This window comes from Podarcis melisellensis, assembly GCF_964234715.1.
Source record: "Podarcis melisellensis genome assembly, chromosome: 12".
NCBI lineage: Eukaryota > Metazoa > Chordata > Lepidosauria > Squamata > Lacertidae > Podarcis > Podarcis melisellensis.
In genome coordinates, this window is record NC_138544.1 from 48,167,738 (window position 1) to 48,195,204 (window position 27,467).

At 41.3% G+C, this 27,467-nt stretch overlaps 1 protein-coding gene across 2 annotated transcripts in view; it reads left to right on the forward strand.

Annotated features, from left to right (window-relative positions):
• LMBR1 (limb development membrane protein 1) overlaps positions 1 to 26,766 on the forward strand; it is a 62,387-nt gene extending 35,621 nt beyond the window's left edge. For both annotated transcript variants that reach the window (XM_081882534.1, XM_081882535.1), the window contains 12 exons: positions 8 to 134; positions 517 to 585; positions 2,297 to 2,361; positions 4,384 to 4,456; positions 9,626 to 9,706; positions 10,836 to 10,912; positions 11,480 to 11,557; positions 12,455 to 12,528; positions 12,813 to 12,903; positions 17,121 to 17,187; positions 21,413 to 21,574; positions 23,024 to 26,766. In XM_081882534.1, coding sequence (XP_081738660.1) covers positions 8 to 134; positions 517 to 585; positions 2,297 to 2,361; positions 4,384 to 4,456; positions 9,626 to 9,706; positions 10,836 to 10,912; positions 11,480 to 11,557; positions 12,455 to 12,528; positions 12,813 to 12,903; positions 17,121 to 17,187; positions 21,413 to 21,574; positions 23,024 to 23,109 — 1,050 coding nt within the window. In that variant the 3' untranslated portion in view covers positions 23,110 to 26,766. The remainder of the gene's footprint in view (positions 1 to 7; positions 135 to 516; positions 586 to 2,296; positions 2,362 to 4,383; positions 4,457 to 9,625; positions 9,707 to 10,835; positions 10,913 to 11,479; positions 11,558 to 12,454; positions 12,529 to 12,812; positions 12,904 to 17,120; positions 17,188 to 21,412; positions 21,575 to 23,023) is intronic.
• The last annotated feature ends 701 nt before the right edge of the window (positions 26,767 to 27,467 follow it).

The window sequence follows — 27,467 nt, forward strand, 5'->3', positions numbered from 1 at the left end:
ATTACAGGGGATCAAGGCACGCATTTTGGAAACCCTTGTTATGCTCATTCTTCTTGCACTGCTTATCCTTGGAATCGTTTGGGTGGCTTCAGCTCTCATAGACAATGATGCTGCGAGTATGGAGTCTTTGTATGGTACGGACATCTTTATAACATATTCTGTTGTTTTCAAAACATTGATATGAATAACGTGCAGTTCTAGGTTCTAGCCACTGCGGCGAACAGAAGGTATGGGGAGTTGCATTTCTCTGCTCAGCAAGAGTCTTAATTGAGGTTAAAGCAACTTGACAAATATATGCATTCATAGGATAGATTTGTCCATGTCTTCGGTCAGCCACTGTTAAAGTGTTAAAGTAAATATTTGTGGTCCAGAAATTTGTAAGCGTGGTAGTATAATTGTTTACTAAGACAGCAGCAGAATGATTGCAAGATGATCAGCATACTTTTTCTCATGTTTTTGCCCAAATGAGTCAAAATAGTGTACAAGCTGAATCCATTTTACCTTTTTTATTTTCAGATCTTTGGGAATTCTACCTCCCTTATTTATATTCCTGTATATCACTGATGGGATGTTTATTACTTCTACGTAAGTCTTGAAGTATATACTAGAAGAGGAAGTAATGCAAATGTAATTATTTTTGACGTTTTAGTATCAGTACCTTTATCCTTTCACCCCTGGCTACTGGTTTTTGTTAGATTAATATTAACAACATTTGTTTATAAATGCGCTCACTAGTTGTGAAAACTTCAGTGTTGGAAAAACCATATCTTGGCATTCATAACAGCTCCTTTTCGTATGTAAAAAAAATGTAAAGACTTGGTTCTTATATACCTCTGTTTTGAGTTTTGTCCATTTTACAGAAGGGAAATTGGAGACCACATATTTGAGAGCTAGCAAGGTGTCATGAAAAGTTACAATTGTAGTCTGCACTGTATGAACAAGAGGAGACAGCATGCTTGCCAGTTCCCTGAACCTGAGCAACAAATAAACATCTCAGGACAAAGCTGCGTACAGCAATTAGATATACAGAAACAGAGGAGCCTGTCTTATGCCAGGTCAAACTTCACCAAGCTGAGAATGGTCTACTCTGAGCCAGTGTGGTGTAGAGGTTAAGAGCATTGGACTTGTAATCTGGTGAACCAGGTTCGATTCCCCGCTCCTCCACATGCAGCTGCTGGGTGACCTTGGGCTAGTCACACTTCTCTCTGAAGTCTCTCAGCCCCACTCACCTCACAGAGTGTTTGTTGTGGGGCAGGAAGGGAAAAGGAGATTGTTAGCTACTTTGAGACTTCTTAGTAAAGGTAAAGGTACCCCTGACCATTAGGTCCAGTCGCAGACGACTCTGGGGTTGCATGCTCATCTCGCTCTATAGGCCAAGGGAGCTGGCGTTTGTCTGCAGAGAGCTTCCAGGTCATGTGACCAGCATGACTAAGCTGCTTCTGGTGAACCAGAGCAGTGCATGGAAACACTGTTTACCTTCCCGCCGGAGCGGTACCTATTTATCTACTTGCACTTTGATGTGCTTTTGAACTGCTAGGTTGGCAGGAGCTGAGACCGAACAATGGGAGCTCACCCTGTCGCGGGGATTCGAACCGCCGACCTTCTGATCGGCAAGGCCTAGGCTCTGTGGTTGAACCCACAGTGCCACCCACGTCCCCTTGAGACTCCTTAGGGTAGTTTGAAGCAAGGCCTTCTGCATGGCAAAGCATATGCTCTGCTGCTGAACTCTGTTTCTATCCCAGTATATTCTCAGAGTGCAGATGCATTTGTTAAAAGGGGAGGGATATTTATTTACTTATCTGCTAAGTATATTTATGTAGTCACTCAGTGACATTGTTGTCTGGGCAACTTGTAGCATAGAAATACAAGCTTACAAACTGTATCTAATTTAACTTTTTACTTAAACGATAAAATTTCTACAAGATGCTCCCAGGAAATTCATTACTGGTGACAGAATATTGACCAGTAACAGGGTGGAGGTAGTTTCTCATAAATTGGACAAAACAACTCATTTTTGAATCATTCTCAGTTTTAAATTTCAGTGATATGAGAGTAAGACAGAATAATAAAATGGAAAAAGGAAATGGATTTGGCCATAATTAACTCCATACCCCTACTAGAGTTTCTGACTTACTTGAAAACAGCCAATGCCTATGCTGCATGGCAACAAATTACAAAACTATTAGGCAGAATGGAGCTTCTCTTGCTAACTACAATTGCCCATTCCCTATATTAATTCTTTCAGATTCTGTTTAATGGAGACTAGAACTGTGTTATCTTGCGTTTTCCTCCACAGTATGCACACCAGTGGGACTTTCACGAATGTTTACAGTGATGGGTCAGTTGCTTGTGAAGCCAACGGTAGGTGTTGCCTGCTTTGATGCAATAAGCAAATCCAAACAGGTCCCAAGCATGGGGGTGGGGGGTGGGTTGAGATCAAGTAGGAGCCTGGTCTGGCCAGGCTGTAACCACATTACCATGAGGGGATAATGAGGCTAAATTGTAATCAAATAATACCCATATGTTCTATATTTTCTTCAGTCATAAAATACCTAACTAGGCCCCGATAAACTGGAGGAAACTTCTAAATGTCTGTTTCACACATATCCTATAGATATTTCAGAGACATTTCCACCTGAAAATAAATATTCCAAGTCCACTTGGAAAAGAGTGTGAAATATCATCACTTACCTTAAAGGTAAAGGGACCCCTGACCATTAGGTCCAGTCGTGGCCGACTCTGGGGTTGCGACGCTCATCTCGCTTTATTGGCCGAGGGAGCCGGCATACAGCTTCTGGGTCATGTGGCCAGCATGACTAAGCTGCTTCTGGCGAACCAGAGCAGTGCACGGAAACGCCGTTTACCTTCCTGCCGGAACGGTACCTATTTATCTACTTGCACGTTGACGTGCTTTCGAACTGCTAGTTTGGCAGGAGCAGGGACCAAGCAACGGGAGCTCACCCCGTTGCGGGGATTCGAACCGCCGACCTTCTGATCAGCAAGCCCTAGGCTCTGTGGTTTAACCCACAGTGCCACCCACGTCTCTATCACTTACCTTACTAAAGGATATTTACAACAAAGAACTGCAGTTAGTTTTCAGTGAAGTGTATATAGCCCTCCATACTTTTTGCACACTGCTAGGTTCTCTGTCAGACACTGAAATAAGTGTAAACAAGCTTGCACTTATCAAAAACTGCAGTTATGGCACCTGGCTATTTTGTCGGTCAAGGGATCTAATGAGAAATTGATTTCTTTGGAAAAACAATCCATGATTTTGCAAAGAAAAAGTGCAGAAAGATAAAGCTGTGAAATGAATTGATTTATTCGTAAAACGTTTGCTGTTGTGTTGGTACAATATGATAAAGAAGCAAAACATCACTCCCTTTGTTAGGACCATTTTCTTTACAAAATAGTCAGCAAGCTTTGTAGAACTTTCATTCAGGCTGGAATTTGTGTTCTAACAAAATAGCAGAAATGAGGAGTGTTTGGGGGCATGGCAGAGAAACCTCTGTGTGCACCATGGTGCAATTTCAGAAATGTATACAATTTAATTTCAGAATTAGAAAAAAATTCTTTTATGATAACATGAAGTTGTATGTATGGGATCATGGCAAGTGTGTGGAGAAGGCACATGTTAACATGTTTGTAATGGGCCCGAAAATATGATGCTTGGGACCTGAATCCCAAACAGGAAAGTAGCTTTACCTAAACAGTCTGTGTTTGACCAAGTTCTGTTAGAATCACAGACTCATAGAATCATAGAATTGGAAGGGACCTTGAAGGTCATCCAGTCCAATGCAGGGATCCTTTGCTCAATATGGGGCTCAAAGCCACGACCCAGAGATTAAGATTCTCATGCGCTACTGACTGAGCTATCTCAGGCCAGGTGACTTAAACTGGAATTCTTTTCTAGAAAAAATATTAGGTCCGAACAAACTTGAAAGTTTTTGTTTCATACTCTTTGTTATAGAAAATGCTTTTATGTTGTAACCTGGGTCCTACATATAAATAAATCTGTACTTGCGTATTTTCAGAATTGTGGTCTTGACCTGTGTCGTCAACTGAACATTTTTTAACAAACCTTCCCCATATGTAGACAACTCGAAGAATGTTGCTCATCACATAGGGTCAATTCTATATGCACAAATTTAAAATTACCCACTGTGTTTGGGAACCAAGAGAAAAACCTAGGAGAATGCCAGAAGCATTGTTTTAAAAATAAATGTTGCCATTTTGGTCAGCTGAGGGCCAGTTCACACTTGGCCCAGCAGTATAGGTTGTCCTCATGCCTAGGCTGCTATTCCCTCTAAGTTTTGCACATGGTGAATTGTGTATGGACTACCTGTAATGCATATTTATCTAGTTTCTAAATTTCTGACTTAGATCCTTGAAGACTTGGATGAACAGATATATATCATCACCTTAGAAGAAGAAGCTATCATGAGGAGGCTAAATGGTAGGTATGTTTGATATGTATGGTGGTTCGTCTTGTATCTGGTTGTATAAAGAGGCAGTATTTTGTCATTTCTACAGAAATGATAAGCTTTACCAGCTGCCACATTTGTTTTCGATCCAAACCTGCCTTTTCTTAAGGAAGAAGAAGAAGAGTTTGGATTTGATATCCCGCCTTTCACTCCCTTTAAGGAATCTCAAAGCGGCTAACATTCTCCTTTCCCTTCCTCCCCCACGACAAACACTCTTTGAGGTGAGTGGGGCTGAGAGACTTCAGAGAAGTGTGACTAGCCCAAGGTCACCCAGCAGCTGCAGGTGAAGGAGCGGAGACGCGAACCCGGTTCCCCAGATTACGAGACTACCGCTCTTAACCACTACACCACACTGGCTCTCTGGAAGCACTCTGAACGGATTGTGGTGTAGGCAGCCATTTAAATAAAGGCAAAACCAAGAATACATTTCCTTGTATGCCTCCTTCCGGAAGCTGCTGCAGCCAAGCTGGTGCCAAATGCACTCTGCTTTCCTTTGGATCACATCAGGGAGGCCAAGAGAGGGGGATCTTGTCATCTGGGCAGCCCAGGATCCCCATACACACGGCCCAGGCTTGCACCCTGGAGAGGTTACTTTGGTGCTGCTACTGCAGTGATTTAACTTCAGAACCACTGGAGGCCCACTCCTTTGCCTCTCAAAACAGATGGATACCAACCATTTCTTTACATGCGATGCATAAAACGTTACAGGGAACTCACAGAAAGAAACACCACATTGTCCTTTTCCATCAGAGGGTATGCACATGCTGCTGGATTGTGGCCCAAGTGTTTGTGTACTGTGCTGGCAGTATAGAAATGAAGGGACTATCATAAGAAGGAAAAAACAAGAAACAAATATAGGATGACAGTTTCAATGAAGTGACATTGTTTTGAGGGTGATCTGGCTGTGACATCTGTCACTTCATTGGTTGTCAGGGTTGATTGGGCCCTTCCTCCCTCACTGCTCCATGTGCATCCTTCCTGAAGCTGCAAGTTCGGTGGAAGAGGATGACTATCTCAGATAAGAATGAATGCACCGTTCTTCGGTCAAGGGTATATGATAGCTGCCCTGCCCTGCTAGAACCTCCAAATGAGCTTAAGGGCATTGCATGTCATAATGTAACCATAGACAATAGTTTTATTTGTATAAGCATCTAAAATACAGAGAATTATAGTTGGAATTTCAAAGACTACCTTGAGATTTTTAGAGCAATCTGTTTCATTGAACAGGTTTATATGTTACCTTTAGCACAAATATCAGTGAATTTCTTTGAAGCTACAGTGGAGTAATTATTTTTTCCCTAACTACAGTGGTGCCCCGCAAGACGAATGCCTCGCAAGACGAAAAACCCGCAAGACGAAAGGGTTTTTCGGTTTTTGCGACGCTTCGCTAGACGATTTTCCCTATGGGCTTGCTTCGCAAGACGAAAGCCCATAGGGAAATCTCCGGGGACCTCTTTTAAATGCTGGCGGTGGGGAGCAAAGCCTTTCCCCCCCCTCCGGACTTCAGAAGAGGTCCAGGAAGGCCGGCGGGGGCGAAAGGCTTTGTTGCCCACCGCCAGCATTTTAAAAGCGGTTCGGGATAGCAGGGAAGCGCTTCCCGCTATCTCGGACGGCTTTTGAAGGCAGGCGGGGGGAGCAAAGACTTTTGCCCCCCGCCAGCCTTCAGAAGAGGTCCAGGACCGAAGTCTTTGTCCCCCCTGCCTGCCTTTCCGGGAGAGCGGGAAGGCAGCGCTGCGTTTTCCGCTATCCCGGGAAGGCAGGCAGGGGGGAGCAAAGACTTTTGCCCCCCGCCAGGCTTCAGAAGAGGTCGGGGGACAGACTGTCCCCGGACCTGGTCTGAAGGCGGTTTCCATAGGAACGCATTAATTGATTTTTAATGCATTCCTATGGGAAACCGTGCTTCGCAAGACGAAAAACTCGCAAGACGAAAAGACTTGCGGAACGAATTAATTTCGTCTTGCGAGGCACCACTGTACCAAGCTTGATGTTATGATGGAACTGCACAATAATCGTTGCTGTGTATTTCATTATTGTTTCCTTGGTGCTCATGGAATGGTCATGGTTGCCCCCCTTTCTTTCTTAAGCGAAATCGTGTTTTGACACAATCGGTTTTGAATTCTTTCCTTTCAGGGAATCAAATGGGAAAACTAAAATATGCATTTCAGTTGCTTAGATGTTTTACTTATTGCTGAGAAGCTTTGGAATACATGTAGTTACTATAGTCACATTTCCTTTAGTTTGACTATTTTCAACTTTTTGTGGACAGATGGGCCTGCTACAAAATGTTGCAGTGCTGAGTGCTCATGATCAGGGGGGTCAGCTAGTTAGCCAACCGTTGAGAAGGACCATAGCTTGGTGGTGAAGCGTCTGCTCCACATGCAGAAGGTCCCTGGTGTCCCGTTATACCAGACTGGTATCTCCAGTTAGGACTGCCTGAAACTGGAGAGTTGCCACCAGTCAGTGTAAACAGTAATGAGCTGGGTGGACCAATTGTCTCATTGGGTAGAAGAAAGCTTCCTATTCTTCCTGCACTTCACCCAGCAATTGCTGGAGATACTGCCAGTGTGCCAGAGAGCCAGTGTGGTGTAGTGGTTAAGAGCGGTAGTCTCGTAATCTGGGGAACCGGGTTCGCGTCTCCGCTCCTCCACATGCAGCTGCTGGGTGACCTTGGGCCAGTCACACTTCTCTGAAGTCTCTTAGCCCCACTCACCTCACAGAGTGTTTGTTGTGGGGGAGGAAGGGAAAGGAGAATGTTAGCCGCTTTGAGACTCCCTAGGGTAGGGATAAAGTGGGATATCAAATCCAAACTACTACTACTACTACTACTACTACTACTACTACTACTCTTCTTCTTCTTCTTCTTCTTCTTCTTCTTCGACTAATCAGGACTTTGCAGGGAAGGGAAGTTAACCCTTTCTCCCATGCCAGTCCTGATGAAAATCCCCTCTCCCTGAAGAATTCCAAAGAACAGCTTTGGAGCAGGAAGCTGCCGTTCCTGTTTATCCACAGTTGTGTAGGATCAGAGGTGTTGGAACTGCAACCACAAAACAGGAAATGTTCTCCTCGGTTTCTTGAATAGGTTAGTTGGTTTGTGTGTTATAAAGCATTGTACATAAAAATTCCCTGGGCTAAACATGGAACCTTTTCAGAATCTCCCTTTGTCTGTGGGGCAGTCAACTCAGTGGTGCTGTGGACCTTCGCTTGTCCCACTCATCGATCCAAGAAAACCAACACACCTGTTGAAGAACCGTGTCTTTGTATGCTAGTGAGAATTAACAAATACTGAACAAGGAAGTATTGAACACTTGTTTGCAAGTGTGGACACACATATAACAGATGTTAATCACATTTTTGGCAGAATCTCAGGTACTAGTATAATGAAGGCTATGGAAGCTGCCTCTAATCCTGGAAAGAATGAGAAACTTTGGTAGCTATAATCTTCATAATTTCCTAGACGGTGGGATTTGAATCAGCAATATTTTTACTTTGGTTCTGGCTTAGCAGAATGCTTCTAGGAATCAAACTGAAAAAACTTAAATTATTATTAATCTCGTGTCTTTTAAAAATGCCTTTTTAAGATCATGCCAGTCATTAAAAACACTTATAATTTATAAAATTTGAATTTTATATAACTTTCTTTTCCCCATATGCTTTTTTTTGGTGGTGAGGAAATCATCCCTGCAATGGCTGATCTGCCTAAACTTTCTTGTTGCGAAAGAGACTGGGTTGGCAGCAGTGTTTCTAGCATATTGTATTTCAATACCCACATCATTCCTACACCAAAAGAATAAAGCTAGGACTTTCTTTATATTAAAAGGGAAAAGTTGCCTTTAGCTATTAGTTTTCCTGAATCCAAGGAGACGGGTGGGGCAGGATCAAAAATGCTTATTTGATCAAAGTTATTGGCTCTGAAGGTATTCTGACCTATGTAAGAAAGATGAAAGGTGTTGTTTTTATTGCGTACTAGTAACAGTGTAATTTTGAACTAATTGGTGTTGAACTGCCAATCACCTACAGGGAATGCAAATAGATACTCCTACAATTTCCTTTGAGGTACTGAAATATTATGTTGGGGCTGGAAGAAAAACAAAATAATACTGTTAAATTGACCTTAAATGAGCTGCTTTGTGGTTTTCTTGGAGAATCCCTTCTAATTTTTCATGACTAGTCTGGACATGTTCTGTCTACCAGTTTGATTTATTGGCTAGACAATGCAGACATTAAACTTTTGTGCTTGTTTGAAATGAAGTTGAGAGGCTGTAGTGCTTTGAATAGTTTGTGCTGTCTTTCAGAGTTCTGATGTGATTGCTCTAAAATGTTGCCTTGCTCTTTGGCAAAATATTGGGATTAGTGTTGCCTTGTTATCATCTCGGAGGAAGTTGTAAGACCTGTCATTTATGCGTCAGTGTAAATATTAGAGATTTGATGTATTTCCCATTAACACTGATGTGAAAATTACTGCAGATGCAGCAAGATTTGGTGAGCATCCAAACACCTGTATTGACAAATAAAGCTTCCTTTATACAGGGTAGCCCATTATTTAGCTCACTCTTCTGTGCTCCAAGGGGCAGCTGCTCTTTGAGGACTTTCCTAGCTCATTACTGGTGATGCCAGAGGTTGAACCTGGGACACCATGCATACAAACATTATGCTCCACCTGTGATCTATGGTTCTGGTCCTGATGTAAAATGGTTAAAGAGGTGGAAGCAGAGGACAATTTATATTTTTGCAGATGGACCACAGGAAAGGTGCGTCCTGGTTTCTGCAAAGAAAGGAAGGGCAATGGAAATGCCAAGGACTAGAAAAGAAGAAAAAAGCAGGAAAGAGGAAGGAAAATAACAGCTCTTAGGATCCCAGGGATTCCGATAGTCTGGGATTCAAACAACTCATCAGTCACAGTTCTGATTTAACTCATTGGCTAAAAACATAGCTGGCAGGAGCCAATGTGAGTCTTTTCACCGAAATCATTTAGAAGGTTGCTTGCACGTTTTGCTCCATAACTTTCCTAGCAGCTTCAGCTCATAGTCTTGGGCCCCTATTGGCATGGGCCCTGACGCAATTGCTTTTTTTGCACCATTATAATCCAGCCAGGTTTGTTTTAGTAGCCTTAACCAAGTGTCTATGTCTTTCTTCTTCAACAGGGATGTCTTCACCAGTGGAGTACAACACAAAGCAGCTGAAGCAGGAACTAAGTAATGTGAAGAGTATGAAGACAAAATTGGGTAATTACATCGGGCCTTTTCTGTGGTTCCCTGTGTGTGTGTGTTAGTTCAGTTTAAAACTGTTTCTGGGTGGTGTTAGAAATGTGTGTGCTTATCATATCAGGTGTTATTACCAAGACGATCTCTTGTGTCAATAGGTTTCGTTAACATCACACTTCATGGCGGGAAACCCTGCAGTCCTGTAAATGGGTTTTGATTTATTTATGCCCTGTCTTTTTCCCTGATGGGACTCAGTAAATATTTACTTAATAGCTTTTAGTTGTTTTTTAAAATTAAGTATCCCATCTGATGGATGGATATAGTCACACAAGATAAGGAAATAAGAGCCCTACCGGATTAGACCAAAGACCTGTGTAGTCCAGCACCCCGATTCCCATAGATGCCTCTAGGGAAAACCCACAAATAGGTCATGAGTGCAGTAGCCCTTTCCTGCTCCTGTACTTACCAGCTGGTCTTCAGATGCATTCTGTTTCTGGTCCTGGAGCCATCATAAGCCTTATCCTCCCATGCATTCGTCTAACACTTTTTAAACCCACCTGAGTTGGTGAGAATTGTCACACCTTGTAACATATTCCATGGGTTGACTACGCTTTTGGAAAATTATATTAAAAGAGGAAATAAATTACATATACATTCTTCTGTCAATGGGATGTTAGCTCTTTTTGATAAGCTTTTTGCATGTGATGTAATCTGTAGTGAAAAGGGTACCATTGCAGACTCCATACTGGGGGCCAAATGTTTGAATGTTCCAAGTGCTTCCTCATATGTGAAGCCAGATTGTTGGGGAAAACATTCCAGAAAGATTGGTAGGTGGTTGATATCCCCAAAATAAATCCTTCCGCTACTTTGCCTGGTCATGGTTAGGGACAATTTAATAGTACGCAGAGTAATGTGTGTGCCACTTATTGCCTGGCAGGGAAATATAAATGACCTACAAATTGCTCCTGAAACCAGAGGTAGGCTAGGAAGTTGTCCTTGGAATTCCACAGTAGTCTTGCTTACAATATTAATCTGGGCTTCTTTTAGTTAAGTGTGGTGGATCTTAGAGAACTTCTACTTTCAGAATAGGAAAAGATGTTTGTCTCTAAACACCTTAATATAGCAAGTTTGCTTATTTTTCTCTTAAAAGAACGACGGAAAAAGGCTTCAGCTTGGGAGAGGAATCTTGTGTATCCAGCTGTAATGATCCTGCTGCTAATTGAAACTGTAAGCTGTAATTTCCTTCCATTGCTTAAAACCCACCTGTCCTTTTGAGATTAGTGATCTTTTTCATGTACCTGTGTGAGCAAAGTAACAAAAATAATAAGAAGCTGTTTTTGTCTCCCTAAGCCAGTGGTTCTCAAACTTTTTTCTCTGGGCCTGGGCCACACTTCCAGAATAAAAATTTGCTTGTGCCACACCAATTTTTTTATTGATAAGAAGTACATTGGAAAACAAAAAGAAAAACTTCTTTTTGTGCTTGATTTATAACATAGAACACAACTACTTTATAATATGATTGTAAGACATCCAGAGAGTATAAAACAATTATATTGATGTGATATGATACTATACTACACTGAAATGTTTAAATGTTTCTTTGATTGTCCTTGAATTTGCCACACTTGACACCCTCTCCTGCCACACCAGTGTGGCAGGCCACACCCTGTGGGAACCACTGCCCTAAGTTTTCTTCTCCAATACAGAGGGGGATTCCTCAGAAATGGTAATCAGTGTGAAATACAGCAAATATTTTTGAACCTTCATGACTTAATGTTTCTTTTTCTTTTTAAGGCAATCTCTGTCCTCTTGGTTGCTTGCAATATTCTTTGCCTGCTGGTTGATGAAACTGCAATGCCAAAGGGGTCAAGGGTAAAGTGTTATTCTTTTGTGATATTAACACCAGCAAAAGGCACATTGACAGCACAATCTAATACATGCCTACTTGGAAAAGTCCCATTGAATTCAGTGGGCTTCAGGAAAATGGGTATAGAATTGCAGCCCTAAGAGACCTGTGTTCAGAAGTATGAATTCTGTCCCTGACTTTGAGTTTAATAGCAGCCATACAACCTCAAGTTTTCATATTGTGAAGTGTGCTTCGCACATTGTTTGGCATGTGGGACATATCTAAATAGAATAAAAGGAACAATCTCAATAATCAGTGTCGGAAGCAGCAGCATATGTGTACAGGTTAATAATGCACAGAGCTATTAGATGTCACCATTAACACCACCGCTGGTGGGGAAAGCTGTTTAAAGTGGCATGTATCTAAAGCAACAGGGAATCACATCAGCAGCAAGATTGAACAAAGCTCCAGTTGTGTACAGTCACCCTTCTTTATATATATCTTAGTTACGTTGTGACTTTTCTGTGTTACTCTATTTACACATGGAGCATGATTTAGAAAGTGTTGCATTTACTGCTGAGACTGCAGTAGGTAGTAAGGCAAGTTGCTTTACAATTCCCCTGGTTTCCCTATATTTGCGTCAAATTATTTGTGCATTTCAATATTCTGAATGTGCACACTGGCATTCTAACATAACTCATCTGGATGGAAAATAATTACGTTTTGAAATGTCTGGCTCATGTTTTCAGCCTTGATAGTGTGTGATTATTAATGGCTAGGGATTAGCTTAGTAAGAAGATTATCAGAAAATGATGCTTCATAACTCTTCATTTTTTGTGCTTCTGTCCAATGCACTTGAGATTTTATGGGCAGAAAAATAATAGTGCTCTCTGTGTAATACTTTTGTTTCTTAAATCTTGCAGGGGCCTGGCATAGGAAATGCCTCTCTGTCCACATTTGGTTTTGTGGGAGCAGCACTTGAGATCATTTTGATTTTGTATCCTTTCTTTCAGTAGGCGTTCTTGTCTGTTAACAAGTATTCTGTCTAATTTTCTGGGACGCTGTTAATTTACTAAGACACTTGCCTAGAAGAGAGAAAATGACAGGCTGGCCATTCCCATGCACTCAAAAGTGGTTGTTATCTCTCTCTCTCTCTCTCTCTCTCTCTCTCTCTCTCTCTCTCTCTCTCTCCCTCTCCCCCTTCCCTTTGTGGTGCTTAAGTCTTCTAGGAGTCTGAAACCTGCATTCTTTAGTGGTTCTTTTATTCCTTGATTCTCACAGCTATCTAATGGTCTCTTCGGTTGTTGGCTTCTATAGCTTACGCTTTTTTGGAGATTTCACTCCCAGAAAGGATGACACAACGATGACAAAGGTAGGTTAAAAAGTCTGAGGTGGTGATGTCTCCCTCCTCTTGCTTGCCCATTTCTTCCACCCAAGGCAAACCTGACTCCCACAGATGGTAATTGCTCTGAATGGCTCATTTGTGGTGATTAGTGTTTGTAAGTTGCGTAAACAGACTAGAAGATTTTTTTCAGGCCCTGAATGGTCTTGAGGGGGAGGGGAAGGAAGGAAAAGCCTTGTCCTGTTTAGTTTGGATGGCGTCCATTCACTTGTAAAGTGCTGGAATGGCCAAGCTTGTTAACTAGCCATAGAAAATCTGTTGAAGGGTTCCCTCCCCCCCTTGTATTGCTAATGAGTAACTTTGTGCAAACTGTACTTTAGGAGCTTCTTTGAAATGCAAAGAATTTGGTTGCTACAAGTAATGCAGGTAAATTAATTCAAATTGAATAACTAAATCGGAAGTAGTTTTATTCAGAAACACTTTTTATTCTGAGGCTACCTTGACTTTTCCAGAACTTTATAGTGGCTTTAGAAGCACTAGTGCTATGGTGTACACATTAAAAAGTAATTCCCACAAACAGATCAAAATTATTTAAACTGAAAACCTACTGTCCATTAACTTCTGAATTCTTGAGCTCCCCTTTCTTCTTCTCTCCTTTCCTTTTTGTATTCAAAGAATTGGAGGAGGGGGGAAATATTTGCTTTTATCTTGCAAGCAATTCTTGAAAGTGGGAAAGAAAACAACTATAGATGATCCTTGATTAAAAATGTTGAGGAGTCCCATTATATATGCCCAGCCCCTTCACATACAGCAGGTTAGAAAAATGATTTGTGGGCCAATTACATATATCTAGAGATTTTGAAAACTTATATTGTGTTGTGGCAAGTTTTAATATAATAGTGCTATACTGATATAAGTACAATAGTGCTATACTGATATAAGGACAAGTACAAGTAGATTCAGAGCTGATGAAACAGCTGGGCCAAAGCCAAAAGGTCGCTCAGTTGTGGATATGCCTGGAAGCGAAAGGAAAGTCCAATGCTGTAAAGAAAAATATTGCATAGGAACCTGGAATGTAAGAACCATGAACCTTGGTAAGTTGGATGTGGTCAAAAATGAGATGGCAAGAATAAATATTGACATCCTGAGCATCAGTGAACTAAAATGTACGGGAATGGGCAAATTCAGTTCGGATGACCACCATATCTACTACTGCGGGCAAGAATCCCGTAAAAGAAATGGAGTGGCCCTCATATTCAACAAAAGAGTGGCGAAAGCTGTACTGGGATGCAATCTCAAAAATGATAGAATGATCTTGATACAAATCCAAGGCAGACTTTTAACATCATAGTAATCCAGGTTTATACATCAACTACCGGTGCTGAAGAAACTGAAATTGACCAGTTCTATGAAGACTTACAACACCTTCTAGAAATGACACCAAAGAAGGATGTTCTTCTCATTATAGGGGATTGGAATGCTAAAGTAGGGAGTCAAGAGATAAAAGGAACAAATGGCAAGTTTGGCCTTGGAGTTCAAAATGAAGCAGTGCGAAGGCTAATAGAGTTCTGTCAAGAGAACAAGCTGGTCATCACAAATGCTCTTTTCCAACAACACAAGGGACGACTCTACACATGGACATCACCAGATGGGCAGCATCGAAATCAGATTGATTATATTCCTCAGCCAAAGATGGAGAAGCTCTATACAGTCAGCAAAAACAAGACCTGGAGCTGACTGTGGCTCAGATCATCAGCTTCTTATAGCAAATTCAAGTTTAAACTGAAGAAAGTAGGAAAAAACCACTGGGCCAGTAAGATACAATCTAAATCAAATCCCTTATGAATGCACAGTGGAAGTGAGGAACAGGTTTAAGGATTTAGATTTGGTGGACAGAGTGCCTGAAGAACTATGGATGGAGGCTCGTAACATTATACAGGAGGCAGCAACGAAAACCATCCCAAGGAAAAGGAAATACAAGAAAGCAAAGTGGCTGTCCAACGAGGCCTTACAAATAGCGGGGGAGAGAAGGCAAGCAAAATGCGAGGGAGATGGTGAAAGATACAGGAAATTGAATGTAGATTTCTGAAAAATAGGAACGAGAGACAAGAGGGCCTTCTTAAACGAGCCATGCAAAGAAATAGAGGAAAACAATAGAATGGGAAAAACTTGAGATCTGTTCAAGAAAATTGGAGATATGAAAGGAACATTTCGTACAAAGATTACCAGAATTAAGGACAAAAGTGGTAAGGACCTAATAGAAGCAGAAGACATCAAGAAGAGGTGGCAAGAATACACAGAGGAATTATACCAGAAAGATATGGATGTCTCGTACACCCCAGGCACTGTGGTTGCTGACCTTGAGCCAGACATCCTGGAGAGTGAAGTCAAATGGGCCTTAGAAAGCACTGCAAATAACAAGGCCAGTGGAAGTGATGTATTCCAGCTGAACTATTTAAAATTTTAAAAGATGCTGCTGCTAAGGTGCTACACTCAGTATGCCAGCAAGTTTGGAAAACTCAGCAGTGGCCAGAGGATTGGAGAAGATCAGTCTACATCCCAATCCCAAAGAAGGGCAGTGCCAAAGAATGCTCCAACTACCGCACAATTGCACTCATTTCACACGCCAGCAAGGTTATGCCCTAAAATTCTACAAGGAAGGCTCAAGCAGTATGTGGACCAAGAACTCCCAGAAGTGCAAGCTGGATTTAGAAGAGGCAGAGGAACCAGAGACCAAATTGCAAACGTGCTTGATTATGGAGAAAGCTAGAGAGTTCCAGAAAGACATCTACTTCTGCTTCATTGACTATGCAAAAGCCTTTAACTGTGTCGACCACAGCGAACTATGGCAAGTTATTAAAGAAATGGGAGTGCCTGATCACCTCATCTGTCTCCTGAGAAATCTCTGTGTGGGACAAGAAGCTACAGTTAGAACTGGATATGGAACAACTGATTGGTTCAAAATTGGGAAAGGAGTACAACAAGGCTGTATATTGTCTCCCTGTTTATTTAACTTATATGCAGAATTCATCATGTGAAAGGCTGGGCTGGATGAATCCCAAGCCGAAATTAAGATTGCTGGAAGAAATATCTGCAAGAAGATCAAACCTATCCATTCTGAAGGAAATCAACCCTGAGTGCTCACTGGAAGGACAGATCCTGAAGCAGAGACTCTAATACTTTGGCCACCTCATGAGAAGAGAAGACTCCCTGGAAAAGACCCTGATGTTGGGAAAGATTGAGGGCACTAGGAGAAGAGGACGACAGAGGACGAGATGGTTGGATAGTGTCTTCGAAGCTACGAACATGAATTTGACCAAGCTGCGGAAGGCAGTGGAAGACAGGAGTGCCTGGCATGCTGTGGTCCATGGGGTCACGAAGAGTCGGACACGACTAAATGACTAAAGAACAATACTGATATGAGGTACTTGTCTTGCACAAGCACTGTGAAATGTGAAAGAGCAGTTCTGTACTCAGAGGTTAAGGGCAGCTGTTTTTTCATACCTTTGTGAAACTGAAGAAAGGAAACAGTAAGGTTTAGTCCCCATCTATACTATATAATGCTTCACATTTTATTTTATTAGATTGATACACTCTACCTTTATCCAGTGGAGCTCATCACATATTTATGTAATCCATGATTAATGTGTGAGGGTCAGATTCAACCACCCATTGCATAAATGGAAGCCAGTGCAAGGACTCCCTCTAGTGCAGTGGGGCTTCCCCCCTCCTTCCCCCTGTGCCTCCCTCACAGAAGGATGCCCATTACGGTTTCATCTCTTGATCTGCAGTGGTTCTTACCAGCAAAGAACCCAAAGATTCCTTTGGGACCAAAAACAGCAGCAAGTCCAGCCTGCTGCTCATTTCAACACAGAGACCAAATGCCGTTCTGGATGCACAGAGGCTGGAATCTCTGTATCTGGGAAGCCAACATAACATTCATTGTTATGTTAAAAAGCATCTGTGGCAGAAATAGGGGCTTAGTATGCTTTCTTTGTGTTTGTATGATACAGTATATGCCAATATAAAAAATCCCTGTGGTCTATATAAGAATTTTTAGAGGAGACTTGAGTTGTTTGGGAACACTTGGCTTACAGCAATATTGGAGAACTGCAGAGGAAACATTAACCTTAGGGATGGGCAGAATTTAACATCAAATTAGAAGAAGCTGGGGTGTGTTTTCAGTGCCGTACATGGTAGACTTAGAGCTCATCAATCATATTGAAATACTTTATTTGTTCAAACAGATAATTGGGAACTGCGTTTCGATCTTAGTCCTCAGTTCAGCTTTGCCAGTTATGTCAAGGACACTGGGTAAGTCTTATTTCTGTTTTTTAGAGAACTCTTTATTGAGGTGTGTGTAGTTTGTTGCCATTGCCTATCAAATCAGTAAATGGTCATATTTTCAGGAAAAAAAATCTAGGTACAATTTGAGTATCTTATGAAACAGCTTTCTGACCATACTTTGCTGGAGCTCTTAAGCCAGTGCAGAATCTGATCATTCTTCCCATGTCAGCGCCATACTTTGAGCATTGCTGCTGGGGTTCCAGAAACACAAGCAGCAATGCCTAAGTTTCCTTGTAAGCCTGTGGCTTGGGTGGTAGGCCCTAAAGGGACAGAGTTAAGAGGAAAGACCCTGGGAAAAGTCAACATATATTTGCTTAGTAGTACACCCTTGCCTTCTGTGTAGTGTAAGGAGGAAATGTAGACAGTAAGAATCTTATACCGACAAACCCTGGGATTTGTGTGTGTCGATGTGTGCACAGACTTTATGGCCTGATTTCAAGCAAATTGTGCTCCAAGTGTGGCTAGCAAAGATTAAAAATAAACCAAGGCATAAATATTAGCAGCAAAAGGACAGGACAGCAAAAGCCTAAAACACAGCTGTAGTCTAAATTTCACAGAGCTCAGTGGTAGTTTCCCCCCAGCATCTGAAATCTGCCTCTGTGATAGGAAGGGAGCAACTGATTCAAAGTGCCCCAGTTCTGAGGCTGAGTAGCCTGCCCTTGATTGAGGGTATCAAAAGCTGCTGAGAGGTCTAGCAGTATTAACAAGGCCATACCCCTGTGTCCTTTAGGCGTCAGGGCAACCAAGCTAGTTTCAGTGCTAAAGCTAGTCCTGAAGTCAAATGGAATGTAGACCATCAGGTTTGTCCAAGATTGCAGTCATGCAGTTTGGAGGCCAGTGTAGCACAATGGATAGGTCTGGGGTTGGTTGTGGAAAATCCAGATTCAGGTTTCTTCTTAGCCACAAACCTCAATGAGGTGGTCTTGTTGAAAAGCCACACAGACTGTTTCATAACACAAATGACCTTGTCATTGCGATAATAGGAAAACAGCTGCAGCCACAGATAACAAAACTAATATACTTGGGCTATTACAATAGGCTGTACATTGTGCTGCCTTTTGCAGACAGTCTGGAAATTGCAAGTAGTTCAGGTTACAGCTGCAAGGCTAACTGGGATGGGTGGTGGGATCATAGTCCCCTGTGCTAGACTGGCTGCAGGGGTCCTCCGTCTTCTTTCTGAGCTCAGTTCAAAGTCTTGGTGCCCTTTAAAGCCCTTCATGGCTGCAGTGCAGTGACAGAAACTATCATTTGTGAGCTTCCGCTCCGGATTTCCTGGCCTTCGGAGGTGTGGTGGTTTATAACAGGACAAGAGCAGTTTTAGTTGTGGGATCACACTGCCCTCGTTTTGGAATATCCTCCTCCAGGAGACTTGCCTGGCACCATATTGTTCTTTTAATGTTTAGATTCTGAGGTTTCTGAAGACCATTTCAGAAGAGCAGGATACAAATAAATAAATAAGACCTCTATAAATTGTTAGCAAATATGAGCTTTTCCGTCATAACTACTGCTTTTCCGTCATAACTACTTGCTAGATAAGTAGAGAAAACGAGGGAAACCAAAGGAAAGTAGCATCAGCAACTTAGAAAGAGCTACTTGAGGAACTCTCAAATGTTTGATCATGCCTAGAGGCATATTTTCCCTTTGATGGAACAAGCCCCCTGTGCTATTCCATAAACTGCTGTTGAAAGTCTCATCAATTTAGCAATTTTACTTAACTTTTAGTACACATTTCTTTAAATAATGAAGTGAGTAATTACAGCCATTAGGTGTTTCAGCCTAAAAAAATTTGAGCGGTAAAAATAAGTCTGTAATCTTTTGCTGCTGAGGCTTTCTAGGGGGGTGGGAAACCTTATATTCACGGTCAACTGGCATGAAGATGACCTTCTTATAGAAAATATAATCAGGAAAAAAATGAGCGTGCACACATGCACACAAGAGGATGTGTCATTGCTGTTACACAAAAAGCAAATTAAAGGCAAGACTCCCTAGTTCCCTGCTGAGGGACACAAATGAAATTCCTATATTGTTTGCCATAGAGATAAAAGGAAGGCTAAAACTGCAAAGATGAACAGTTAAAACGCAGCTAACAAAATGCACATGCACAGCTGTCCAAACAGGATTAGTGGAGTGCATTAGGGTACAGTGAGTCATGTGGTGCTTTGCAGAATCTCAAAACGCACCACATTGGATGCTATGAAGCTTTTCATAGTATGAGTAAAGCAGGCTTCTGGGTGATAAAATGAGGAAAGCTTTGTCATAGATGGGAATGGCAAATGGGAAAGTAAAATTATCTGTATTAGAATATTCAGTGACTTTCACCCCACCATCAATAACAATGAACCAATCTATGCAAGAAATACATTTTCTGGACACTTCTATAAAAATACAGGATGGGTGCATAGACACCACCTTATACCGAAAATCAACTGACCAACAAACATATCTGCATAATTCCAGCTACCATCCCAAACATACCATACCAAACAATCAATTGTATATAGCCAGGCTCCACGTGACAGCCGCATCTGTTCCAACTCTACAGACAGGGATTCTCACCTAAGAGATCTACAGCAAACCTTTTTGAGCCTAAAATATCCGCCTGATGAAGTTAAACAACAGATCAACAAAGCCAGACTGATACCCAGAGAGAACTTGTTGCAAGACAGACCCAAAAGAGAAGATAACAGAACACCACTAGTAATCACATACAGCTCCCAAGTTAAAACAGTTCAACACATCATCAGAGATTTACAACCTCTCCTAGACAACGACAGTTCTCTTTCTCAAGCCCTGGGAGGAAGACCTTTCATTGCCTACAGACAGCCACCCAATCTTAACCAACTCCTCACTCACAATAACACAGCAACCAGACTTAACATAGACACTGGTACCAGAGCCTGCAATAAACCCAGATGCCATCTTTGTTGCCACATACACCCAGACAACGCCATCACTGGACCCAGCAACATCAAAATACCATCTCAGGCCTATTTAATTGCTCATCTTCTAACATTGTGTAAGCTATCAAATGCCAGCAGTGCCCTTCAGCTCTCTCTATTGGACAAACAGGCCAAACCCTACGCCAAAGGATAAATGGACATACCGTATTTTTCGCCGGCCCATAGGACGCACTTATTTTTTGGGGGGGGAAATAAAGGGGGGAATTATCCCCCCCGAGCCCTAAAGAGCAAAGAAGTCATGACAGCGAGCGGGATGGATCCCGCTCGCTGTCCTGGCTTCATTTTTAGCCTTGGGGCTGGGGGTCCGGGAGCGAAGGCGAGGTTGCGCAACCTCGCCATCACTCCCGGAGCTTGCGGGGCTGGGGGCGGGGGAAGCCCGAGCTTCCCCCGACCCCAGCCCCCAGAACGGGTCTGAGAGCGATGGCGAAGTTGCGCACAGCTTCGCCATCACTCTCGGAGCTTGCTGGGCTGGGGGGATAGCTTCCTGAAGCCTGGAGAGCGAGAGGGGTCGGTGCGCACCGACCCCTCTTGCTCTCCAGGCTTCAGCGAAAGCCTGCATTCACCCCATAGGACGCACACACATTTCCCCTTCATTTTTGGAGGGGAAATAGTGCGTCCTATAGGGCGAAAAATACGGTAAATCTGACATCAGGAATCACAAGACAGAGAAGCCACTAGAAGAACATCTCAATCTTCCAGGACAATTCAATGCAGGATCTCAAAGCAGCTGTCTTATTACAAAAGAATTTCAGAAATAGACTTGAAAGAGAAGTTGCTGAATTATAACTTATTACTAAACTTAAAACTAATGGAGAGACCTGGTCTGACTAGAGATACTGGATTCTTGTCTCATTACATATGCTAAAGCTATTTTTGGTCATCTGAATCCTATCCCTTGCTTTTTCCTGTAGGACTATTTGCAGTCATTAACAGTTGTCAACAGATTTATCATACCCATTGAGCCAATCACCCATCTCCTACTACCCTTCTGAGAAAAACCCCACCCCACCCTCCCACTATATATAAGGGTCTGGTGACTTCTGTTTCAGTGTATCTGAAGAAGTGTGCATGCACACAAAAGCTTATACCAGAACAAACTTAGTTGGTCTCTAAGGTGCTACTGGACAATTTTAAAATTTATTTCGATTAAAGTACTTGGCGGTCATTTTTCAATCTTAGCTATCACCCTCATTCGCTTTTCTGAATTATGTCACATTCTCTTCCCCCTGCAGGTATTACCAGGTTTGATCTCCTTGGAGACTTTGGAAGGTTTAACTGGTTAGGAAATTTCTACATCGTGCTATCCTACAATATCCTCTTTGCCATTGTGACAACCCTGTGTCTGGTTAGAAAGTTCACCTCTGCAGTTAGAGAGGAGCTTCTCAAAGCATTAGGTAACATTTGTTCTCTTTCTTTTGATAGCCGTATTGTGCATAATTTGAATTTAAACTATCCCTCTAGAGTTATAGGGAGAGTAATTTGCCTGGTGTGGGTTTCCAGCTTCCTTCATGTGGTATAAAAAGACATATGTGGCGAGTGGTTCTGTGTTGAGTTCATCTAGTTTATTCCTTTTAAGAAAACAATTTATTTGTTTGATTTTATCCCATCTTTCTGTCCAGTGGTGCTCAAGGGTACTTATAATGAAGCAAAAGTAAAAATAAAAACAACTAAAACAACTAGTTGAACCAATTGTTTTGCATACTTAGTGTCCATAGCAAGTCAGCTTATGAAGCCAAAAGCCTGTTTGAATAAAAGCTTTATCTGCCATCAGAATGTTATAATAATAATAATTTATAAAAATAATAAAATTATTATTATGTTAGTTATGATCTGCAAAAGCCTACACAATTTGAGGCCAAGTAGTTCTCTGGCTTGTAATGATTTAACAGCCAGTACTTTTGGATTTTCCCTGGGAGCAGACTGGTACCAAATGAAGCTCTTGTAATATGGGAGTTGCATGCCACCTACAGCTTGCCTGGTTCAATAGCCTGGCTGCAATATTCTGAAGCAGTAGAACTTTCACTGTTCAGTCAGCGTCATGAACAGCACATCACAGTAGTTCAGATAAGATGTAATTAAGGAATGTGTTGCCACAATCAAATCCACCAACACTGAGAGTGGGCACAGGATATTTCTTACTAGGTTTTGGCATGCCAATTGGTTTGTTTGGATAATGATGCAAAAGCTGGAAAGCTTTGAGGTGGAAAATTAGGAATTGCAACATTAGAAGACCACCAGAGACTCATGGACAGAGAGATGTTTTGAGTAGACGAATGTTCTGTTCTGTTGTGCTTTTCAAACTGCATGATGTAGTTTATTGTTCTCCAGTTTTTGAGGCTTATTTTGTTACTTGGAAATTTAGTAATAATGAAATTGCAGATGTATGAATTCAACTTCACATTAGAAATCAATAGACAAAGCCATGTAGAATGTTCAGTATTTGTTGTGTGAAAGAGAGATGTGATGGAAAGCTCACGTACAGCTCCCCCCCTCTGTCATGACTGATAGAATTTAAATTTGTATAATGATGCCATGACATTCTGCTTCTCCCATCAGGAACCAAATATTTAGACCTGGGGAGAGGAAATATCTCCTATTATGACTTTACAGTGTTTGCAAGTTCTACTAGACAGTTGCAAGGGGCAGTTAAGTTGCACAGATGCTGTTCTTGTGCCATTTATAATCCTGTCTAGTTTCTCAAGTTCTCAGATAAGGTCTCCAGAGACGAAAATCTTCAATTTATTTATGTATTGGAACGAAGACTAATGTGATTTTGAAAACACCTATACTTGTCAGAAGTGAATGAGAAATTTAAATGGACTATCTTTTGAAATGTTTTGCAGGTTTAGACAAGCTTCACCTCTCACACAATGCAAGAGACTCTGAGGCTGCAAAGCCATCTGTAAACGGGCACCAGAAAACACTGTGAAAAGCAGGTGGTGGAACTGAGCCCTTTTGACTTCATGACATTCCTGTCACTTCATAGCACTTGTTTTTGTATTGCTTTTTCTTGTTTGTATATTGGGTCCAAGTTGCTAACAGAAAAAATTGCACCCAAGAAAGCTGGGTGTATCAGACTGTACTCTCTTCTTTCTCAGATTGATCTATGTTAAATTACTGTGTCAGCTGGCGCAGAATTGCCTTGAAACCTGCAAGCGGAAAAGAAAACTCCATTCCTCTTTGGATACACCTCCGTATTGATCTATCAACATATTAGGCCAAGAATCTCCCGAGCATAAACCCTTTGCTGAAGAATTAGGCTGGGTGTCTGAGATGAGCCTTGCTAGTTGAAAATGGCAAATCCTTTACTAGAGTTGCTGCTTTTTCAGTAAAATTGCATTATGAAAATGGACAACTTATAGAGAATATGGTAAGATTGAGGATCAGTACATTCATTGCCCGTCTGATGAGCTTCCACTGTCATTGTGTCTTAAGATACCAGCAGTTCCTGGTTCTAAATAACAAACTGGCCTACAGTTATCACTAAAGGTAACTTCTACTGAGACACAATAACGAAAGCCTAGGTTGCAGTGCTAAATTGTAATTTCACAGACCTCTGATTGTTGTGTACATAATCATGCATTTTAGGGCAATCACACAATTCCATTAAATGCACAGAGAATTCTGTTCATTCCCTTCTGTGTAATGTGTCGCCTTATATGCATAAGCAGTGAGAAAAGGATACAATAGCACACAACTTCCACAAGTGTTAAAACAATTATCCCACTCTAGATACCCTGGGTTAAGTGTGCAGTGCATTCTAGTTCATTAGAATAGACCATTTTTTCATTATTTCCTTTGTTGATCTATCTTTTTAAAAAACATGGAGTAATCAGGTAGCAGATTATAAACTCCCGTTTTTTAAATATGAAAATATAGATTCCAATTAAGGCATGCAATTTTCATTGATATTGTTACACTTTAGCAAATCTTGTGTGTAACATATGAATCTGAAGGAAGTTAGCATACATACTGTGAATAGAGGTAGGTAGATTGTAAAGCCTAGCATGACATTTTATGAAACTTTGCTGAAGGTTTGTAGTTCTTGGATGATGAAGTGACACTGGCCATTCATAGATGAGCACATTTTATAAGTTAGATCCCATAAGGTTAACTGGATCTTCACAACTTTAATGTTTTACCTCACTTTGAAAATATCAGTATTATATTAATCTCAGTAAGTCCAAAACTGGGTTTTGATGTGTTGTACAATGTTGAAATAATTCTGCAAATTATCCTGCTTTTTAAAAAAGTTCAGAATGTTACTAGATTCATTGGGGCTCACAAGCATTTTCTACACTGTTTGAAATCAGTGTAGAGTTCCTGGATAATAGACACTATTCTAAGTTTCATATGATTTCTTATGAAAATTAATCTTGCATTAAATTTTGGAAGGTAGCATTTATAGTAAATACATTATAGAATTTTTTCTAATATTGTCAGTGGAAATGACAAATAGAACAGATGCAGGACAGAACTTATTTTCATAAAACTGTTTCTGGGAACTGGAATAAATTGTAAAATGGGGGCTTTTTGCCACAGTGGAAGATGTAGAGAATTCGACTCACTCGGTAACACAGTTAGGGTAAGCAGATTAAGCCAGGATATGCACAAGTGCTGTGCACCACATACAGCACCCTGCACATAAGTGGGGAAAGAAGCCAGGAAGCTGTAGTTATGAATTAAGTATAACTTCACATCACATGCAAATGGGAAAATTAATGGCTTCTGAACAAACCAGCCAACTTGTGGATAAGCTTGTTTGGAAGCTGTTAAGCAAGGGAAGTTGCAATGAACTTCTGCTTCCTGACTTGTTTTTCCATTCACATTCACAGCATTTGATTATCTGAACCAGGCCCAAGAGTTTAGATATTGATACCTTATATCTCAATTTGAAATGGTAGTAATTGGTTTTAGGATTTCTAGTGTGCTTGGCAGCTCCACTCAACACCACACTGGAACATAATCATTCATGTCATAATAGTAATATGCCTACAGAAAAAAAAGTGGATTCTGTATAGTAAAGGTACACCAAGAGTATGCTTATTACCATAGCTACTGCAGTCAGCATATAGATGGATCCAACTGAATTTGAAAGTATTTGTGATTCTGTGGCTATCATGCTTTCGACAAAGTTCATACCAATTATTGAGAATTTTAATCCATGTTCTTCATAGGTAGAGAGTTGACTTAGACAAATTTGCAAATTAAACATCAAAGACAATAAATGCAGATGGCATGAGGAATCTTCCGTAAGTACCTTAATAAACTTGGGTTAGTTCACCTGTAAGTGCTCTACTGTACAGCCCCATTCAAATCAGGGGCAGTGCAAGAGGAAATGCTTCCCTGAGAATGTTGCCTTTGGTTATCCTGGGGTGGTTAGCATTAATGGTACATGGTATGAAACCTGCCCCCATCCCCAAAAGTCATTTGATTAGTGAAGGCTCCATCTCAATTCTTGTAATTTCTTAGAATCAGGTGTACAACTTATCCTATGTACTGGTGTGCATCTCGATCAGGGGTGGGATACTTTCTTTCCCTCTCAAGGGCCACATTTGGGACAATATTTGTGGTGCTAAATAGGCAAGTGATGGGTAGGACCTCTTCCTCCCCTTCCATTCCCCGCCCCTTCCCAGCCATGTGCATAAAATTAGGCCAAAGTCTAAATTGCCCCCTGTAAAGTTTTAATGCCTTTGGCAGGCAAATAGGAGGGACCTATCTAGTAATGTGACCAGTGCCACTGCAGCAAATCAGTTTCCTGGTGATACAAGAATAATACAGGCCATCTCACCCTGTGAAATTGAAGTATAATCTGGCTATTGCTGCCTCCCACTTCCAAACTTACACAAAAATCCACACTGCACCACCCTGGAGATGCATGTGAAATAAGAGTCACTAGAAGGGGGACAGATTCAGCACCTCCCCCCATTATAAATATATGTGATGGTCTCCTGTTCCTTGACTTTGTCCATGTGAAATTGTTAAAATTGTCATTTTATCCCTCAGTTGAAAATTATTTTACAGATGAAGTTCTACTTTCAAATATAGTGATAAAAATTACACATAAATACTTAAAGTTATAAAGGCTTAAATGTGTTTAAGTAGATGGTATTAGTACTTCTTTGATGGATACTAGTAATGTATTCCTAGTGGTTTGACTTGTGTAGTCAAGTGTTTTGTACCTTTTTTTTAAGGTACAAAAACCTCTACTTCAGTCATAAACCATCTGCCTCGTTATGAGGCTAAAGCACAAATATGCTTTTCTTGTATGAGCTAGATGTATATCAAATCAGACCAAAAATGTATGCAAGTTAAGTGTCTTAAGTGCGCCATTGTTTGGCTTTCTCCTCCACTGGTACACTGTGTTAACACAGCGTGACAGAATTGTTGTTGCAAAGTCTGAGCACATCTTTACTCTCTAGCTTTTTAAGCTAATGTCAAGCAGACATAGAGGGGTTATTTAGAAGTTGGCTTCACTAGGACACTTTGTTTACAGATTGTAATGTGACGTTTACCTTCACCTCTTTCTCCAATCTCTTTTACACAGTTGCCTGTTTTACAGTGTCAATTAAAGGATTTGACAATATCTTCTTCTACAGCTTACTTGGTTCAGAGGTGTTTCATTCAGCTCAAGCTTCATAATGGTGCACCTTGTCTTCTGTTCACTTAAAACACTTTGACATTGTGTACAGCCTGGTATTGAGAACATCTCACAGATGTTCTGCCTCTGCACTGAGATTTTTCTGTTCTCCTCTTAGGGAGCTTGGGAACTTGCTTCAGAAGAAATGGGGAGTGGGTAGCAATGTATGTAGTTGTTTGTATGGGTGAAGTTTATGGGCAATAAGATACACCACCTTTACAGATCTTTGGGGTGTACCATTAATGTGCCCAGGAACACTTTTTAAATAGAGGATGGATGAAAGCACATCCAGGTAGGGGAAGACATACATCCCATGATTTGAAAGCTGACCACAAGCAGAATCTTGTAGAAAGCTCTGGAAGACTAGGAGTGTTGGCTCCTCTCCTCATTCCTGTACAATACCTTTTTGATGTATAGTATAAGGAGGTAAAACAGTGTATTCCTACTTAGTTCCTTTCTGACTACTCAAGAAGGAACCTCTATACACAAATGAACTAAGCAGAAAGACACTGGTTCTATCCCCAAGTGAGTTGGAATTCTGTTCTAGCATTTCCTCATTGCCTTTATACTGGTGCTGTCTTTTCTAGCCCCAGTCTCTAGCCTGCTGTCATACTCACATCATGGCGAGTGTAGGGAATAAAATTCTT